At 38.6% G+C, this 21815-nt stretch overlaps 1 protein-coding gene across 1 annotated transcript in view; it reads left to right on the top strand.

The window, feature by feature from the left end:
• OCA2 (OCA2 melanosomal transmembrane protein) overlaps positions 1-21815 on the top strand; it is a 182683-nt gene that overhangs the window by 45084 nt on the left and 115784 nt on the right. The window contains exons 9-13 of the mRNA XM_050910147.1: positions 10012-10083; positions 10969-11034; positions 12106-12162; positions 13190-13314; positions 17395-17533. Coding sequence (XP_050766104.1) covers positions 10012-10083; positions 10969-11034; positions 12106-12162; positions 13190-13314; positions 17395-17533 — 459 coding nt within the window. The remainder of the gene's footprint in view (positions 1-10011; positions 10084-10968; positions 11035-12105; positions 12163-13189; positions 13315-17394; positions 17534-21815) is intronic.

Genomic DNA, 21815 nt, shown 5'->3' with positions numbered 1-21815 from the left:
TGCTCCTTATGAGGAGCATTGGATCAGTACCCCTGAGGTGCCAGGATTTCTACTGCTTTGGTAGAGCAGAGCCACTGCCACAAACGAGGAGGCTCCAACAGGACAAAGCCAGCACCAGTTAGATAAACTACAGTCATTTTTACCTGCCGTAACTGCAACAAAGGAAGTGTACAGGAAGCAGAGTGCTGTAAGACAAGGACAGGATAAGTTTAAATTCAAGCAAAAATACAGTAAAACAGCAAGCAAAATCCTCAGCTGGATCCCAGCTTAGTAGAGCAGTGGTTTTGTATTATTAATCCAATATGAATATTGATTTTACACTGACTATTGCCTGTCTAATTGTTAGATCTATCTTGGTAGAAGTCTGGTTCTCCTCTGAATATGTGTGCTTTAAGGAAAAATATCTGCTTTTGGGTGCTATGGTACTTCTGTAGTATGTAAATTGGCCTTAATGAAGAACTTAATAGGAAAAAATTTCCACTGGATGGTGCTGCTTGCTATTTTAAGGACTAGATAGGATTGTCTGCTTTAAAAGATGCTGTTACCCAGGCTCCACTTTTCGCAGAATGCTGTTTTTTGAAATAATAGGAGTCATATTTTCAACACTAAGTGTAAAAACTGATTTCCAAATGTCCATTTTCTATTTTCTATTGCCTTTTAAAACTAATTTTGAACTGTATTTTGTTCAATTTGTGAAAGACTGTCAAGCACAAATGTATTGCCCTGCCTTGCATACTATGTATGTTGTGGGTTGGGTTTTTTCCTTTCTGTTTGAGACAGGCAATAGAACATTAAATTAGCTTAATTGAATGCTGCTGTTCAGCTTCTACCCTGCCTACAGCAACCAGAGGGGTAGAGAGCCATGAAGCCTTAAAATTTTAACAAGGTGTTAGAACTTCTAATGCACACAAACAGGGATGAAAACCACTCAGCTTCTTTTGGGGCCTCAAATGATGTCTTCCTTTAGCAAGAGCAAGGGCAAAAGTGAATGAACAAACATGAGAGAGTGTAGGGGGCAGGCTTGGAGGGAGATGCGATGGCATGATCTAAAGAGGAAAAAAATCCAGAGAAGAAAACTGGAGTGAAAGAGAGAGGAGATGCTGGGGGTCAATGACTCTCCAGAGGAACTGGTGGCTAGAGCAGAAAGCTCCCTGTAAAGGTAATGCGAGTGCTGCAGTTTGCCGTACTGTTGTTCATAGTGCATGGCTGTAATTCTGTATGGTTGTATTACCCTAATATTAAAAGAAGGCTGACAAAGATTCACACAAGGAAAGTAAAACAGGTTTGCCCTTCACTTTTGTGATACGCTCCATGTAATTTCTTTACTAGAAATTCACAGTCTCACTAGTCTTAAGGATGCTGAGATAACTGGGGAAAAAAAGATGGTGGCATCTTCTTCATTTTCAGAAAACATCCTGAAACTGCAAATATAATGAGTGTCTTGCAGTCCCCACAAGTAATGCTTTTAGGACATAAAAACGAGGGTGTGCATCAGGAATGATATCAAGGCACGTGGAGCGGATGGAGGCAGGAAAGCCTACTGAGATAGGTGCTGGAGGACTGTATTGACCCTTGCAAAAGGGTCTTGCAAGACTGAAAGCTTGTTTCCAGGCCATCCTGTCGATATACAATGGCTTTGGTCATGTCAGCCCACAGTAGTGGTCTGGTTTATCACCTTCTAGGTAGCAACATTAGTCCTTTACTGGCTCATGACCAGATCTCTCTACTTTAGTCATATAGCAAATGTTTTTTGTAGCTTAAATATTACAGGAGTGAGGTGCCTTGGCACATAAAAATGATCACCTTCCTGTCTTTCCACAGGACTCTGCTTTCTATTAACCTGACCTTACACAAGGCCCTGATATACAGAACATCAGCTCATTCATCTCTGTGTGCCTCTGTCCAATTTCACATTAAGACAAAGCCCTCAAATTCATAGCAAATAAAAAGACTCACTTTTAAAATTTGACTCTGAGGGACTCTCAAACTATCAGATGTTACTGGATATTCCCCTTCTGGTGCTTCCTGGAGGTGTATAAAAACAATTTTCTTACATCAGAGCCATTCCAACAGGTAGAGGCTGGAAAACATCCGCCTGTGGCTGTAGTGATATAGATACAGCAGACTCCTCTTTTTTGTATGAATCCGATAGAAATATTTACTAGGTTTGACGCTATACCTTTTTATCCCTAGTTCTCATTAGCAATATTCTGAGGTGGGAGGTTATTTCAAAACCAGACTCAACTTAGAAGTCAAGCAGTCATTTCAACCCTCATCATATAGGAATAAACGCTCTTCTGGGTCCTCTGGCCAACATCTGTACAAATGCTGTTTCCCTCCTTCCTTCCTGGCCCTACACTCTTTTCTCCAGCTTTGCTTTTCCCCCAAGTTTCCAAGGCATGAAAATATGAGAGTTTCAGTAGTCTTGTTCATCTCATATGGTAGGGATACGTTTATCTTTGCATCGTTTGAGGGCTACTTTGAACCAGTTAATTCAATGTTCCATATCAGCATGAAGCTTTAACCCATCCAGTTTTCTCTACAAAGAGCAAGCAGTGATATCGCTGAGGAAGAAAGCTCATAGGCAGTGAAAAAATTGCAAACTGTGCACATTGTTCATGCAAAGCCTTTGATAGAGCTATGGAGTAATGAATGCCTTTGCAGAATCTAGATTTTCTATATAGAAGAGGGGAATGAATTAATCAGGTAATTTATTAACAGAAAATAATTTGATCTCCTTAAGTCTCTCTCGCTCTCTCTCCCCCCTTTTATGCATTGTGTTTTACATATAGAAAGAGTTTATGTCAGCTGGTGAAACTTAATGTACTTACTTAATCATAGAATTTCAAGGCTATCTTTCCGAGATGAAACTCCCAAGATATCCCTACCTTGTATTTCTTAGCCTGTTCAGTCAACATACCATAGGAATAAAAGTGAACTAACACAGGCGTTAACTTGTTTTGGATACCATATAGTATTACTTTTAATCACCTTCTAATTAAGATAATAATCTTGTGTAGTGCCATCTTATATTTTGAAACACTGCATTAGGAAGTGGCAAATTGCTGCCTTCTATGACTTTTCCTAAGTCAGGGTTGTTTGTACCATGACTTTCTCCACTGACATTGAATCAGAACAAGTAATTTGGCACACTGTCTGAGTGAAAACGGATATTATAGCAGAATGTCATAGATGGATGCTTTCTTACCTTGGGGTTGTGTAGATGTTCTTCAGGGAGTTACACAGTTTGCTATAGAATCTAATGTTTCTATTTAAAAAAATCAGGTCTTCTAGGGTTGGGAATCTGTCTGTAAAAAGAGCTTATTGAATGTATACGGAATGTTATTTTCACAGAGTTACAGGGATCAGCCACTTATTGTGCAATTAATAAGAATACATGTTAGTACCAAGATATGCAGCTAACGTTTCCAAGTCCACAGACCTCTCCAGTCTGTGCTCTTAGCTGATCTTGGGCACATATTTCATGCATATGGTAGTACTATTATACTGAATCACCACTGAATTCTTGTAAAAATGAGTAAAAGCTGTTGGTCCAGGTGGTTTTTTTTTTTCCCAAGCAAAGCTTACTTATGTACAGTGATGCAGTTTTGACGTATTTTGACTTACAAAAATGAGATTAATAATAAGATTTTCTAAAAATTTAACCTAGTGTAAAGTCTTATTTTATGATTTGCATGTCTGCATGTATAGAATACATATAGATAGTGTCCTAATCTGCAGATGAAGATATAAATAGTGTTCTTGTTACTGATTTTTGTGATGCTTGCAGTCACTTTGGGATCCTTGATGTGCATCTGCTTGCCTCAAGAGCTGCTTTAGTCCATCCCTGAATACTCCATCAGTATAAGTCACACTTTCTAAACTACGTCAAGCAGCTCCCTTTTGCTTCATTAAAATTCCTACAGAATTTACTTGCTACTGCTTAACTAAATAATTCTAAGGCAATTAATTTTCTGTTATCATTTATTTTGCCCTAGCTGTTAAGACACATCCCCTGTAAGGGGTTCCCATGTGCTGGGAAGAGTGCCCCACAGCTGAAGAAGCTGCAGAACTGCTTCTGCAGAGCTCGTGTAGGGAGCAAACCGAGGGGAGGAGGGTAAGGAGGTAAATCATTAGCTGCCATCACCAGCTGAAGCGGGGGTATGTTGCTATGCCTTCGCTAACTGGTACTGGTTAGACAGTCTCTTTAATATAGGCGAGCATGAAGAAAATCAGGTAAATATGTCTGGCTCAACTGACCTTCCTTTTCCGCGGCTCTGATCTCATCTGTACCTGACTATATCCTATATTTCTAGTCTACTGGTTTATATTCTGTCCAAATTGTGCAATTTTCCAGAAATAAAGCAAATTTTCATGAATTGAGAATTTCATGCCATTCAGTTTTGAAGTGGATCTACTGCAGGGCAGAGTTCAAAGTATTGCAAGGCTTTTTTTAACCCTTGTTGTTTTCTAACATAAGCCCAAATTTTCAGTTACATTGCTTGACAGAGTTAGGAAAAATTAGCTAAATTAGTTAGCTAAATTACCATTGTTTTTCTGCAAATTTCAGTTTTGATTTCAGCTTCTGAAGTCAGTTTCAGGCTTTGGTGTTAATTTTCCAAATCGTAAGTGGATCAAATACGTGTAACATGAAAGACTGAAGTGTCGTCTGTATCCTGCTAAAACAGCTGGAATAGTCCAAGGCAAAGTAGACCATCAAAATTTATAAAGTACGTGACAGCAAATGATAAGATAATCTCCATCAAGGGATCTGACTGAGGAACGTGTTTCCAGAGGCAGTCAGGCTAATACTGTCTTGATTATCTTTAGGAAAAACAAACTCTTTGTCTGCTGAGGATATCTTCTTTTAACCCAATAAACCCTTATTAAAACATAAAAAAGAAGAGATATAAAGCATAAAGTCAGAAAAAAAAGCTATCTTAGAGCAAATTTTACTCCTTTTCTCTCCCTCCTTGTCCCCTGAGAATAAAGAATTGAACTAGAGACTTTATAAAGTCTAGGAGGGATTGGGCTGTTGATTTTATAGGGAAGGTCTTAGCTACACTGGAGGTAGCTGGAAAATGCATAAAACCCATATGTGGGTATAGCCTTGGGAATAACAGTCTCCTGTTGAAATGCAGCAATGCTGCTACTCTATCAAATGAAAATTAATTTCTCAGTAAAATAAGTAGTTTAATGCAACAGGCTTCACTGGAGAAAAACTGGATAAGAAATGAATTGAGGCTGCATTTGAAGCTTTACATTAAAGTCACTGACAGTCATCTCTCAACTACCATTTATCACTTATAAAGAAGGATTTGTGGAAATAAAATATTTGGTATGATGTATCATTTATTGAATATCTTCAGAAGCACATTTTGGAAATATGCATGCCCTGGATTTCAGCTGGGAAATGTATGGTCTGAAATAGCATACAGGTCACCATTCAATTGGCTTCTAAATAATTTCCTTTTACCTCCTGGAGCACTGTGTGATAAAGTGTTTGGAATTTTGAATTGTTTTTATAATGATGCTGTTGCAGTCTACCAAAAGATTTGATGAACTCTGTGCAAATATTCCAAAGCACTTTCAGATAGATAAAGAAATTTAAATCTGGGGAAGGTCTAGGTTGTCTAAATCCAGTTTGCATTATAGCTCTGGAAATGTATATTTTTAATTAATATCAGGCACAAAGACTTGTGGCATAAATGATTTGTGTTGCTTTCATTTCTTACCTTAAAACTAACTCCTGAATTAAGAGTATGGAAACTATCATACAGAATCAGCATTCAGCACATTGTGTTTATCACACAGCAGGCAATCATGAGACAAACTTTCTACAGCTAATTGTGAAATGAAATCACTATAGAAGTTTTTCCTAATCTTTGCCCATTCTGAATTGACCCTGTAGCATGACCCTATGATGTTGCTATCACCACACCTACATTGTTGATGTTATTTTTAAGAGCCTCCATTGTTGCAGCTTTGGGTGTTTTCATTACTTATATAAAATTCTGTAAATATCCATTCCTTTTTTTGAAATCTCTTCAGCTCTCAGCCTAGTGATACCCGGTATCAGTGAGCTCTACGACTGTTGTGCATTGTAAGGAGCGATATCTGGGCTGCATTGTTTTCAGTAGCAGTTTGTATTGAGATAACTGTCCCTTTGTGAAAGGCAAGCACCATCCTTTGCTGTTTCATTAAGTCAGCACTGCTAGGCATTCTTCAGACAAAAATAAAGATGATGTTGATGGTGAAGACGCCCCTTCTGCGAAGAGATTATAAGATTTGTCATTGGGTTGGGAGGTGGGGAGCTCTAGCATGCAAACTGATAGACTAAAAAGCTTTGTTATCTATCATCTTCCTCGTCTGTTCTGTCTTTTTTGTCTCAATGGCAATTGCTTGTTTTTTTAAGAAATCTTTCCAGGAAATGAGGCAAGGAACTTTTATAATAAGTTCATTTTACAGAGTGTGCTAAAACTGAATCGTTGAAATCTGGGGATCCAATTGTGGGATGGAAGAAAAAAGAGTGAGAAGAAAATAAGAGGTCACTTTGACATGTGGCTTTGACAGAATGAGAAGGGCCAGAGAGGATGGGAGCATGTGAGGAGGTATTTATGTGCAAGACAGTGGAAACAGATATGCAGGTAAGAGGCAAGGTGGAGAGAGAATGAAAGATCAGACAGAAGAGCTGTTATGAGGTGTGCAGGATGGAAAGAATTTTAGTGATGGTTTTTGTCAAAGGAATGAGTACTGTGTAGTTGAACAGTGGTCCAGGCAAGAGTTTATCAATGCTGGGAGATGGATTTTGAAAAAGAGAGATGAAATAGAGAGGAAAATGTAGGTACCATAATAAGATCTACAAGAGGTATTGACTACTTCAGAGTCTTTGATGAGGACACATTACGCTGAGTCTTGTACCTGAGTTCAGTCGTCCGTGCTACTGAAGTAACTTTTGGCCCACCGTTTCCTTCTGCTTCCATTCCTAGCTTGTAAAATGAAAACTCTACCCAGTCAGGTTGATGCAGGCAACCCAAATTTGTGATCTTATAGGCAATTCCCATTTGGAAGAGAAACTCATTATGGGGTTCTTTCAGTGTAACTGTCTTTGCTTACTAGAGAATGCACAAAGGTGCACTTTCTCAAGCACAAGAAGGACCAGATGAATACAGATGATTTCTCACTTAATCTTTTAAAATGTCTTTAGATTCAGAAGTCCACCAAATCTCTCAGCTTTTCTGGGGTTAAATCTCTGTGTTAATTTATTTCTGAGCTCTTTCAATTCTGTATCTGAGCTTTTGTTTATGGATACACTCTGAGATTCATCCTGAAATGATACTCATCCTCCTGCCAGGCTTCAAGAGGGTTTGGATCAGATCCATACTATTTTCCAAAAGAATAATAATGGAATTTTACCTAATATAATGCCCTCCAAATGTGTATTAGATGGAACTGTCGTTCAAAGAGTGTCACAGCTTATAACCTGCATCTCTTAATTTCTCCATTTGTAAGCTTTTAAAAATGCATTTATGAATATATTATTTGTTTGGGGTTTGCTCTATGTGAAAAGAAAATTAAAGAGTAATCCATTCTTTCCTAAACCTCCCCCAATCTCAACTTTTGAATATTTACATGTCTCGAAGTTTACATGTGTCCTTTCTAGGCTTTATGTTACTGTATAACTTCCACTTGATAGTTTGCTGGAATGAAGAGTTGTACATTTGACAGGTTTTTTTGTAATAGAGCTTTGCACTTGAGTAGTCTTTGTTCATTCTTCAGGATATACTTTTTTATATCCTTCTTGAAAACTCACCAGGATGAAGGAACTGACAAATGACTCCATTTGTACAGCATTTTTTCCCATCTTTCTGCATAAATTAAAGCAAATTTCACCCATAGGTGACAGCAAACTCTTGGAAATGGAAAATGCAGCCAACACAATGTATGCAATTAAGTATACAATGGTGACAGCAAAAATGCTTATGTGGAAATATGCAAAAAATCTTAAGCCAATCAAATCTCAGGAAATCCATGATATCTTTCTGAGAACTGCAAAACTGCTATCTAACGTGGGTGGTGATTAGATGAGGAGGAAGCCTCCAGTCTGAGCATGGCTGAAGATTCCCCAGTAGCTTACCCTTGAACTTACTTTGCCCTGGTAAGAAGCTGATCTCCTTCCCTAACTGACATCTCTGCTTCGTGTCTTTTATTGGAGAGAACTGTAAGGTCTAATTGCTGCACCCCATCATCAGCCACAAGTACTATCGACCATTATCGAATGCTCCCCACCTTTGCAGAATCAGAAGGGCCATACGTGCGCATTCATATCAATGCTCTGAAACTGGAAATCAAAGATGAAACAGTGGCTTATCACACACATTTCTGCGGGAGTTGGTGGGAGCTGTAATCTGTGCTATGTACTTTTAGGCCATTAGGACATAAAAACCTTGGTCTGATCTCCTGCTTTATTACTATGAATAGGTTATTCTCCAGTGCATTTTGAAGAAAAATATAGGAGAATAAGACAGATTTTTCTTTTGACTCCTAAATTAGTCATTTATATATTTATTTTTCTAGTAGTATGGTAAATTGCTTAGTTGTTTACCATTGCTGTTAAAAATTTATGTTCAAGGAGAAAAACCGAAGCCAAATCTTTCCTTTTTTCTTTTCGTTTACAAGCAGGTAGGAGGGCCTTGAGATGTCCACATCCTATTGTTTCTTATCAGCAAAATATTCCTTATGAAATTAGCAGCAAATAAAATATTTCTAGACTGCCTTATTTCTTTCTCAGAAATAATTCTGCCTTGTGTCTGAATAATATTTGAACACATTAATAGTAAATGCTGTTAATTAGATTCGGTCTTTTGTAGTCTGATTTTTCATTAATTACATTCTTACTTTAATTGAGTTATTTTACACAATCTGTGATCTTCCAGAGATGGTGGATTAAATAACTACAAATGAGCACTTGGAAGAAAAAGCACATTTTCAGGGCATGCTTGCTTTTATACTTTCTCCTTGAGAATTTTAAGTGTGATTTATTCATTAGATACATATACGTGGACAAATGTCCATATACTGTAGTAATTGTTGCAGTATTAAATGCATGTCTGTGTTGTGGTCAGAGGTTTGGATGCTATTTTCAGATGGATTGCTTGTATGCTAGAGAAACATTAGAGATGGAGGAGAAGCACCGTTCAAGGCTGGGTTAGTCTATACACTGGTGAAAGCAGCTTTTGAGCAACTGAGGAGACTGTGGCAAAGGCATCCAGCAGATTTTAGCTGAAGTATATGGCTTTCTTGAAGCCAAAACACTTTGTAGAGAAAACACTGATGTAAAAAAACCACTTTATGAAGGAAGAAAACTCTGTGTGTGTGAGACATAAAGCAGGTGTATAGGCTTGACAGATCTATCTGTGCCCCAGACCACAAACTGGACCTGGAAAGTCAAAGTCTGGTATGTCTGTGTATGTGTAGGATGCATCTGCCCCAGGTCTGAGCTATTTGGTTGGGAATTGCTTTGTAGACATTGGAGATGAGCAAGCACCTATAAAGAATGAGGTGGATCACCTCCTGGGCACACGTCTTCTTCCCATGGGCTGTGAAGGGAAGCCAACAGGACTAGGCTTTTTGAACCTTAAGTTAGGGAAGATGAATTGCTTTCCTTCTCGGGTCACCCGCTGGCAAATATAAGAAACTGATGCCGAAGTCCCTTCTCTGCCTTGAGATCAGAGCTGAGACTTCCTAGTAGGGTTTTGAACAGGCATGGTGAGCTTTCTTTTTTTTTTTTTTTTTTTTTTTTTTAAATAGCATCCTATAGTGAGGCAAAGTAATCAGCCGTTCTCTGGTCAGGTCTTTTTTGAAGGGGGGTAGGGTGCAATAAGGAAAAAAAACTCCAAACAAACCAAGAAAAGAATCAACTACAGGAATTTTTATCCTTTTCCCTCCTCCTTTTTAATAGTAAGGAGATGTTTAGAGGAGTCCCTGGTCAATTCTTACTCTTTGTTGCAGATTGTTCACAGGACCCTTGCAGCGATGCTGGGCTCTTTGGCAGCTTTAGCCGCCTTAGCTACTGTTGGGGAGGTAAGTTATCAAACTGTAAGTGCTCACTTTGTTTCTGGGTATGATATCATAAATTTCTGTGTTTACCCTGTTGTGATTGGGCACATGACAGAGCAGTGTTTTTTAAGAGAGAGAGATGGTAGAGCAGCTATTGGGATGGAGAAGCATCTTGGGGAAAACAAGTCAGCCTAGGGTATAGACAAGAAGAGTAGAAAAAGTCAGTTGATGTTATTTTGTTCTGATTTGCAGGAAGCTGAGTACAACCATTTTCAGCTTAATTCAGAGTTACTTTAACACTGTTATTTTCAGTAATGCTAGGTTACCAAGCAAACCTAAATGGAAATACATTGCCTTACACTACCCTAAATAATTACACCTCATGCTTACACCTTCCTATCCTTTTGTTTCCCCCCTGCTTACTCTTAGTTGATATTTAGTGAAACCTCTGACTGACTGTCTCTGTTTTTCTCATAACTGGTCACCACATCATCTTTATGTTCCCTTAAATTCCCTCCAGTTTGTTCACAGGTGAAGCCGTATGCCTTTGTTCTCGTACCAAAAAGGAAACTGGCGTGTACCATATAATTTGGTTATCTTTTATTTCTGTAATGCTACATAAGGAACAACTAGATAAACCAATAACCTAATGTAGACTTTTGATAATGACCCACTTAGGATGCCAGCAGTACTTTGAATTAGTAATAGTAGTAGTAGTAGTAATAATAATAACAACAGTAATAATGGTAATGATAAAGAGTCCTTTTTGTGTACCTTGTAGGAACACTTATTAATTTCCATCATAGCTTATTTAAATGGTTCATCAATTAAGTGGAGTTTATATTTCATAGCTAATCACAAGTTAGGTGTTTTGTGGCATTCACTGGTAATTGTATTTTTTGATTGCAGAGGCCAAGTATGGTCAAAGTGGTGGAGTGGATTGATTATGAGACCCTGGCGCTGCTGTTTGGAATGGTAACTAAAATGTATCTTTTGCTCTAAATGTGCTGAAATAATCACATTCAGTATAGAGATGTTTCCCTTTTAAACTTTTTGTTAATTATACTTTACTGAGACATGTTATGATGAAAATTTGGGCCTTAAGGGATTTATCAAAAAGGAGGATGATCAGACCTCTGAAGGAGCCTTTTGAAAAGGTTGATTCTTTTCTCTTTTTTTTTTAAACCTGTAAAATTGTCTTGATAAAAGCATCCTTGAGGTCTATAAATGGAAAGATCTGTTTAAGTGCCAAGTATTATCACTCTCATTTATCTTGTTAATTTTGTTTACTCAAAACCTTCCTCAAACACAGTCTGCTGGAAAAGTGGTTTTCTTTGTCTTAGTGTTATGTTTGGAGCCAAAAAAAGCAAACCAGAAATGGAGGAGAAATATCTGATTAGATTATAATAATATAGTATTTTAATCACTTTGCCCAGAGCTATTTATGGTAAAAAGAGTTGTCCAAGTGCTATTAAACTCTAACACAAAATATACAACATACAGAGACAAAATTACAGTTATCTGTTGTTGCCATTCTGAGCTTTTCTTATTGCCTGACACTGCTCCCCACTCCCCTGCCCACACCACAGAAAAAGAAAGCAAAAAAATCTGTTGGGAGCAAAGATGGAAGGACAGGAAACTTCCTAGAAATGTGGGAAAATGCAAGTAATTATTGGACACACCATCTACTGCACTCTGTGAGGCATTACTGCAGAAAGTAAACACACTTATTGGCTTTTCTTGATTAATGACATAAGGGAGATACATTGAGTACTTAATGTATGATGCTCACTTAGTCTCTACAAATAAAATTCAACCAGACTAGTATGACATTTACGGACTGTTTATGTTGAGAACTAAATTTCACCATATGATGCGTTAACAAGAGATATCTGGCAGATGTAGTGGATATCCTAATACGAAGGTGATCGGATTCTCAGAGCTGTGTCAGATAAGAAGGACGTTTGTTAGGATCACAAACTACATTGCTTTGGTTTTGTGTAATAATTCAGTAGCAAGCTATTCTTTTTCTTCGTCTTTTGGTAGATGGTTTTGGTGGCCATATTTTCAGAGACCGGATTCTTTGATTACTGTGCAGTAAAGGTAGGCTTGTTTTGGTACTCTTAATTATTACTGGATTAATCAAGTTAGTATTTAATCAGATCTGTTATACTAAGCACTATCTTTGAAGAAACTTTCTTAGGGCAGTTTATACTTCCCACATTAGAAATGACAGTGGTCAACTTGTAATTTTGAAAGATCTCCTAGGGATGAAAGGAAGCCCTTGAGGTAATTCTGTTTCTACAGGAGAAAGGTAAGGCCCCCAGTAGGGTACGCAAGCATATGGACAATATAAAGTTGAGTTATTCCACTGACTTCCCCAGGACTGCAGTTCTGCTGTAGCTGAAATCTGTATTTATGCCTGGCAGTGGGAGAGAGGAAGTATGGGAACTACCATTAGCTTTACAATCACACATGATAAATGGCCACAGACCTTTGCACAGTAGCAGAATCAAAGATTACATGAAAAGGGTAATTCTGATGGATTGGTTGTAAGGCACGTACTACCCATGGTGAGGGACTCCTTCACCTGCTCCAAAGCTTAATTTTCTTGAGAAGGGTGGAAAGAAAGAAAACAAAAGTGACAAGGAGGACTGCTTTGAGCACAGAACCCCTAAACAAAAGATGGGTGGACACGACCCCTGCCTACATAGATGCCCAGATTCTGTAACCCCAGCAGTGCTGCTCTGAGAATGGGGAATGCGTCCCAGTGTGTCGAGGGGGTGGGAGATCTGAACCACATTAGTCCACCCAGGCATGAAGGCAGAAGATGGGGGCTCAGCCCTGCTCCTGCCACAGACCCCCTTCATGCCTGGCAGTGGAGCACGGTGTCTCTTCAGACTTGTTTCTTCCTCTGCATGATGGAAATGTTTGCCCCCTTCCACAAAATGCTTTCTTGCTAAATTAATTAATATTGGAGAGGGTGCTGTTGGAGATGCAAGGAGTAGTAAATGCTCTGAGCTCACTGTTGCCTCATCTTTGGTGAAGTTGTTTTATCTATCATTTTTTGAAAACTAAGCTGGAGTGATCTAGCCCCTTAATTTTGTTTCTATTTGTTTGGTTTTATTAGGCTTATCGATTCTCTAGAGGCAAGGTGTGGGCCATGATTACGCTTCTGTGCCTCATTGCTGCAATTCTTTCTGCATTTTTGGACAACGTTACCACTATGCTGCTCTTTACTCCAGTAACCATAAGGTACTTTATTGTTATGGTTTTGGACTTGGTCTTTTATAGCCAGCAATCAGTAGTAGACATGTGTGCAAAATGCTTGTTTGGACTTCTTTTGATCATCTAAATGGAAATCAAAACTTCAAATACTCCTGTTGCAGTAGGGTAAAGAGCTAACGTTTTCAAAGGGATTGGTTGCCTTTTCCCTTTGTGTTAATACTGAGTACATATCTGAAGCCTGTTATACTGCCTTGGCTGTATAACAAACTATTCTGGTTTGTCTCCATATCTGAACTGCAATAGCATATTGCACCAAATGCTCCCTAGTAGATGAAATTTTTTTCCTGTAAGCAGGGACAATTTTTTAATTAAAGCTGCCTTGTCTTTTACTGGCTAATATCTATATAGAACATTTTTGATAGTAATTTATGTTTTAGTGAAGTTGTTATCCCTTCTAATACTAGTGACAAATAAATCAAAAAAATCTCCAGATTTCAGCTAAAAGCTTTGTTTCGGAATACGAGACTCTGAATTTTCTTCCTGCTGGTGATTATGACATTGGTACAGCCACTGGTTAATTCCACAATTTGAGATTAAATATTTGGAACTTTTAATAGAGATTAATCCAGTTCAGCTTCAGAAAGATCTAGTGTGCTTCTAAAATGATCCTGAGTGGTGTGATATTTGCAGCCATTATCACATTAAAGTACAGAAAATTCTATTAAGATATGCTTCCACTTTAAAATGTAGTGTAAAGCAGTAAAAACCAATTTTGCAAGTGGAATTTATTCTAGATTGGGAAACAGCTGATGAATGAAAGCTCAATTTGTCTTCTGTCCGATTATATTTTAAAGAGATCACTTTGCCTTACTCCAGTCAATAATTTCACCTCTAGCAGTAAGCAACACTGGAACTATTAAACGTCAAGTTTTCTTTAGCTGTGTTGCAGAATATTTTGAATTAACTGTAACTGGGAATGGACTGAAATCCAGACGTCAATGCATCATGAACTACTGTTCACAGGCAGAGCTACTGTAGCATTTATTCCGTTTTCAAAGAATCATAGAATAGCACAGGTTGGAAGGGACCTCGAAAGACCATCTGGTCCAGTCTTTCATGGGAAAGGGAGCCTAGATGAGATTATCTAGCAGCCTGTTCAGTCATGTCTTGAAAACCTCCAGTGGCGGGGACTCTACCACACCCCTGGGGAGGTAGTTCCAGTGGTTAATTGTTCTCACCATAAAAAAAGTTTTTCTTATGTTGAGATGAATTCTCTCCCAGTGCAACTTGTACTTGTTGCCCCTTGTCTTCTCCATGTGGCTCCTTGTAAGAGAGAGCCTCTGCCTTTGTAGCCACCCTTTAAGTACTGGAGTTCTATACCAAATGTGTACTAAGTAAGTACTTTAGTTTTATCGTAAATGAATTTGTAACACCGAAGAAGGGGAAACTCAGTATGCGGGAAACATTTGTATTTGAATCACTATCAAAGTGAAAATAAAGTTTTATCTTGCCTATTAAAACCAAATAATTGCCTATTTCTAAAAGCTTCATGCTGGGGGTCATTTTTTGTTTTTGTCTTGCTGCCATTGTCTTCAGCTCTTGTCTACAGCTTCACTATGTTGCACTGCGTTGTCATTGCCATGGAGATAAAGCTTGCAGAAAATCCTACTGACTATATGAATATAAGGTTTTATATTTCCATTAATAAGGCGTAAAACATGATACTTGTTTCACTCTGCATTTTGGAGTAAGCTGATAAAAAAATTAATAACTACCCCTTTTTAGCTATAGTTTATTTTCAAGTTACTTTGTTATTGGTGTTGTGGTTTAACCCCAGCTGGCAACTAAGCACCACCCAGCTGCTCACTCATTCCCCCTCAGTGGGATGGGGGAGAGAATCAGAAGAGTAAAAGTGAGAAAACTCATGGGCTGAGATAAAGACAGTTTAATAGGTAAAGCAAAAGCCACGCGCACAAGCAAAGCAAAACAAGGAATTCATTCACCACTTCCCATCGGCAGGCAGGTGTTCAGCCATCTCCAGGAAAGCAGGGCTCCATCACGCATAACGGTTACTTGGGAAGACAAACGCCGTCACTCCGAACATCCCCCCCTTCCTTCTTCTTCCCCCAGCTGTATATGCTGAGCATGGCATCATATGGTATGGAATATCCCTTTGGTCAGTTGGGGTCAGCTGTCCCGGCTGTGTCCCCTCCCAACTTCTTGTGCACCCCCAGCCTGCTCGCTGGTGGGGGGGTGTGAGGAGCAGCAAAGGCCTTGACTCTGTGTAAGCACTGCTCAGCAATAAGGAAAACATCCCTGTATCATCAACACTGTTTTCAGCACAAATCCCAAACATAGCCCCATACTAGCTACTATGAAGAAAATTAACTCTATCCCAGCCAAAACCAGCACAATTGGGAACTGGAAAAGGCTAATGGTTGTTCACATGGGGAATTATATAACCAGGGTTAAGTAAACTGAAGAATTTTGATCCTACCATATAGCTAACACATTTTGATGTGTTGGCCTTTCTTGGTGTACGTCAGAGGTTCTTTCTTCAAGCTGTCACTAGGCCCATCAAAAAGAAAGAATCACTAAAGAAAAGTTAAGGTTCTATTTTGAAACATTCGGAAATCAAGGAGTGATGAAGTTAAAATTACAAGTACAATTGTGGTCTTGTACCACACCTGATACAACTGGGCCAGTTGTACTACAAAGTACCCTTTAACTGCATAATTTTATGCTGTTGGGGAAATAGTGTATTTTTGCACAGTTATTTTGTTCTGGAGTTTTTATGTGCTGACATATGTGTCATCTGACTGTTTTTTCTGAGTTTTAAATTGATACTCTTGGTGACAGCATAAGTGTATCAAGTTAAGCTTTTGTGCCATACACTCTTTTCCCTTTGAAATATAGGTTTTAATAATACAGAATTAGACTGAACAGTAAAGCTCAAGTCTTCCTTCAGGGAAACGTCTGACAGCACTACGGTGAAAGCAATCCTGAGAAAGCATTCTTGCTGCTCACTCTTCCCCCCATGCCATATTAAGTAGAGGGGGCAATAATTTAAGTGTGGCCTCCATTTTTACACACTGGAGCAACATTTTGATAAGCTGTGAGCAGGAAAGCAGTCGTTCCTTATTCCAAAGTGCTTAGGTGTGACCTTAACTTTCAGCCTTTAATACTACAGCCCAAATTTAAAGTCAAACGTGTACTTCCAAAATGAGCAGATTGTGCAGATCTGTGTGTAAATGTAATTTGTGCGAGTTGAAGTAATCTGTGTGAAGATTACTGTGTGTAAGTTGGCTCTGAGTTGAAATGGACCATGAGGTTACTGAGTCAATCCCAGTATTTGCCAGAGCACTTTAAGATGCTCCTTATTAAAGAAGCATTTTACTTTTTCTTATTAATGAAGCATCTTACTAAAGAAGCATTAAATATTTTTGAATTGATAAAAACATTTTGAGATTTTTTTAATAATGAGGAATGTGTATTTTCTACTGTTGTTGCATTACAAATAGAAATACTCGTGATCAAGCTTTAGAGAAGGGGAAAAATAGGAACAGAATAAACTGGATAAACCTAGGCTGAAAGCTGAGGTCTCTAATAGATGATTCATGGCTAATAGGTTGCCTGTGCAATCCTCCACCACTGCTCCCTGCAACAAAGTTAATAACTGATGCTGAATGCAGAGCCTGTGGCTGCCAGAATACTTTTCCGTAGGTCAGTATAGCCTGGGGACCATGGTTTAAAAAGTTGTATGACGATGAAAATTTGAAATGCTATTTTCTGTGTAGTCAAACTCTTGTAATAGTTGTTTACTTTTAATGAAATGCTTTTTAAAATGCATCAATTTTGTAACATTAATTATTGCAATATAAATGTAAAAAAATCTATCATTTTTGCATTTATATTGCTGTAATTACTGTAGCACATATAATGTAACACAATTAAAAACTTTAACAATATACACACACAAAAATATTATGTTTAAAATCCTGCAATTTTTCAGTGAAATGACTGCATTTTTTGTATTTTATAAATTTTAAGATTTAAGGTAATTTAGTCATAGGGTAAGAGGTTAATTTCATTCTCTTTATACCACAGGCTCTGCGAAGTACTTAATCTTGATCCTAGACATGTCCTGATTGCAGAAGTAATCTTCACAAATATTGGGGGGGCTGCCACAGCTGTTGGGGATCCTCCAAATGTGATTATTGTTTCAAAGCAGGAGCTGAGAAAGCAGGTATGTACTGCAAGCTCTTTGGCTACTAAAATTAAGTACTGATGTTGACTTATGCAATGTTGAAACTTCTCTTCCCCCAGACAGCCATATAAACAGAACATAATCCACTTTTTCTGCCACGCTATTTCCTTCTTAGTAGGACAACCAGACAGAACAGAGAGATCTTTTGGGGATAAAACTGTGACGAAGAATAGACTTTTTGATATGGACTGAGAATACCGGTTTCCTTTTTTTTTTTTCTTGGTGGTGGGAAGGATTTCCTTGTCAATGGCAAAGTGAAGAAGGAAGCAAAACAATGGAGGGCTGTAAAGAGAGGGCAGCAAGGTGGAAAAAAAGAAAGATGTGAAAATGAAGATGAAAATCCAAACTTTTTTTTCAGAACGGGCTTTCTCTCAGAAGTTAAATATATTGAGACAATTCAATTTCTTTTCAGAAATTTCAAACCAGAAATAATTGTCCATATGCAAAACCCACAACGTGAGAAGCTGCGTTGCCCCTGTAGACCCATGTCATACAGGACTCCTCTGCAGGCAGAGACTTTGTCCTTCAGCCGCAGCCCAAGGGAACGTGGGGGGTGAGAGGAGAGCGGGGGCGCCTCCCGTGCAGCTGGGGCCACAGCTGGCTCCTACCTCCTGCCAACATTTTGGTATCCCCAGGCTGCAATGACAGATTTTAACTTCCAACACTTGGCTCTTCTATTGTTTCATTTTGCTGGGTGACTGGTCCCAAAGGGAAGGCTATGGTGGCTGGTGCTGGGTGGGACTGCAAGACTCCAGACACCTGCCAGCGGGACCGTCCCCGTCCCACCATCTCCTCCCACCCACATGGCCCTCTCTGCCCTGAGGACAGGCAGAGCCCGCTGCTGGTGAGTGTTCACGTTTGCAGCCTTCAGCTTCTGCATGGAGCTGCTGTTTGCATGAGTTTTCCATGTTTTCAGCTATCCCTGCCACCCCTGAACAGGAGGGCCTCAAGTCCCACTTCTGCCTCTGACACTGTGCTCCCCGGTATCCCTTGGTGCATCACCCATCTCTGGTGCGCTGCGGGCAGCAGGGAGGCAGTCTGCTCAGGGTGCAAGGGGCAGCTCTGCTCTCCTGCCCCTGCACCACCACCAGCAAGCAGCACGATGGAAGGGGCAGTAATGTAACGGGCAAGTCTGTAGGGACACCAGGCATGGGTTTTCTGTTTTGGCCAGGTGTCATAACCCCCCCAAATACATAAATTTAAAGGAATTCAATGTAGTGTATGGGCTAGTGTGAAAATACCTGTGCAAGCGGGATGAGGGAATTGTAGTATAAAATTCTAGATTTTTTTATTTGGAGTCAATTATGTTTCTATTGCTGTACCAAAAAAGGATGTCTTCTAATTGACTGAATACACTCAAATTAATTAAGTACTGTCCAGGTTGGAAAATGTCTTTGAAAGTTCATAGTATTTAATAAATTGAATGTTTACCTTCAAAATATTTGAAATGTGCTGCAATTAGTTTGTTTGGATGACGACTTTGGAGACTCTGTAATATTCCTGGCTGAGGATTTGATAGCTGAATTATGCATTTCAAAATATGAAATCTGTGCAACTATTTAAATGTTCTTTTCTAAAAGAGAATAATTAGCACCTATCATGCAGGTCATTTTCCTAAATACTCAGAAACTCATAATCTCTGTAGAACCTTTAGAAGTGGCTATAACCATGGCAAGCAATTAAGGAATCACATTGAAAGGAAACAATTTTACATTTCTCTTGAACGAGATATTGATAATTTTAGGAGGACTCAGATGTATAAATACCCTAGCAAATGTGACATAGCAAATTCTCTATTTGAAACAAGCACAAAAACCTTCCAATTGTTTTCACTCTGGATTGTTTTCAGATCTTTTGTTGCATCACAGAAACAAGGATGTAATAAAAATCAGATTCAACACAGGACCATGGGACTTGTACTGTTTCTTTCCTATATTCTCAACTGTTATATCTACGTATACAAATAAAAGAGGGTCAAAGACCTATCCTTGGCTCTGAGGCTGAGTGGCATGGACTGGCTTTTGTCCTCACTGCTTAGGGCTCACCCCCTCTAAAGGAGATTTGCCTGGGAGAGTGCTGGCAGGAGTAACTGGATGAAGCCAAGAGTGAGGGCAGGGAGGGAGCTGGACCATCTGGCCTCTTACAGTCTGCACGTTGAACTAATAGCTCGATTCCTAATTTTGTCCACCTGCTCCAGCATGCTCTCTTTTGTTCAGAGGAAGAAACATAGACATTGCTGTCTTGTTTCTGAAACTACTTCTAGCAAAGGCTGCTGTGAGGAAGGGTTATATCATCAACCACAAATCTGCCTCTAAAATGCATGAGGTGTCTGCTGTATTTGTACCAAGTAAAATTTATTCTTTTTTTTTTTTTAAGTTTTTCAGAGGTAAAAGTTCTTGAATGCAATAACAGCATTTTGGAAACAGCACTTCATGCAGTATTTTTTATAGTGTCTATTATGATGCTTTCTACAGAAAATACCTGGGGTTTACCTCTTTTTAGCATTATGGTCATGTTTTTGCCATTCTAGGAAATTTTTCTCCTTGATATTGTCATTGAAATTCCCCTGTTCATCCTCTTGCACTTCCTTTTCAGTGTTATTTTTGCATAGTAAGTACAGGAGTACTTGGACAACTGCCCTGTAGGAGGCTGAATAGTGTATCGTACTATCTAGAAGATTGGTTTTTCTATTTTATTAGGTATGATCAGGAGGAGAATTTTACCAATCTTCCTGAACTTTTACTGTTGTATATCAACCTCTAAAAGCAGCCTAGTAAGATATTATGCAAGTTTACACTTTCTTAGGAAACCTTGGTTTTTAAATCAACACAAAATGAAGTGCAGCCTTGTTACTTTGGGTGCTGTTACTGGGTTATAGCGTTAGAAATGCTTTACTGTTTGTTTACTGTTGTGCTGGAGAGATTTGTCTCCCTAGGTTCTGGGGAAAACTCATGTCATATTAAGAATATTTTATTTAAAGTATGTTTGAATAAATAAGCTTTTTGTTACAGTTTACTCATTAAAATGTAGGGATAAGTTTGTTTATTTGTTTTGAGATGCAAATAGATGCCAAAAGGATTTTTTCTTTGTAGCAGTGGTTAATTTATAATACTGACATATTCCCTACCATCATGCCTGGAATCAGTGGAACATTTGCATAATAGCAGAGGAAGATTTGTTGTACTCTTGCTTGTTCTTAGTTGGAGTTGGAAGAAGTTTCAGAAAATAGCATTTATTTTGTGATTTTAGGGAAGGAAAATAAGAGTTTTCATTAAGAGCAAATGGAAAACTCAGTGAATACAAAACTTTTTTTGTTTTTTCTTACCTTCAGAGTACTGCTACTGAGTGACCATTGTTAGCAAAACTATATTTTTATCTTGAAGAGCTATGTGCTTCAGACTTTGGGAACTCCATTTTATATGCACAATAGGGCATGAACCGGTTGGAAACGGTCATCGCTTTCAGAAAGGTTGAACATGAAGTCCTCCATATTTGGGAACTTCACTAGCATGTACAGTCGCACCTTTAAAATCAGAAGTTGCTTGTACTCTAAGCGTAGGCTGTGATTACAAGTTCTTTAGAGAATGGATGGTGAATAGGTGTCCAGAGCAAAATGATGGTGTGAACATAGTATGCACTAGTGTATCTAGCTTTAATCTGCTTAAGAGAGGTAATGATAAGAGCAAAGGCAGTTTTAGCATGTGATAGCCACTGGATTATATCCTCTTATTTACTGTCTTTTTTAGCATGTGATAAAGCTTGTACTGTTAATCTGATGCTTGCTGAGGATTTTGGGGTTTCAGCATCCCACTCATAGTTATTCCTGCCATTTAACAGGAATTCCCTGGAAAATGGACAGCCATCAGGTTCTCCTGTTCTGCCTTTCAGAGACTTTCAGCCTTCATGCTGAAATTTAGCATGCTGCGATATTAGTTGATTATATTTCATGAAAAATTGTGATACCAAAAATTTATGAATAAAAGTAGATAATTCTGAAAAATGGAAGAGAGAAAATCCTATATATGAATCTATAAAGGTATTTCAAGCACTGACAGAGTGTGAAATGGATTCCCATAGTTTACTAGGCTATTTTAATTGAGTTTGCTGGATACAAGCTTGTTTAAACTTTTAGTCAATTTGTAGAACTCCTCTTTCTGTCGATGTTTCATTGATTCCTTTTCTCAAGAAAAAATGAAATCCTAGGTAAGGTATACGAAATAAAATTTATGGGTTTATGGCTGATTTCAGATTTTTTCCCACT

This window comes from Gymnogyps californianus, chromosome 1, assembly GCF_018139145.2.
Source record: "Gymnogyps californianus isolate 813 chromosome 1, ASM1813914v2, whole genome shotgun sequence".
NCBI lineage: Eukaryota > Metazoa > Chordata > Aves > Accipitriformes > Cathartidae > Gymnogyps > Gymnogyps californianus.
This window is presented reverse-complemented; position numbering and strand designations above follow the sequence as displayed.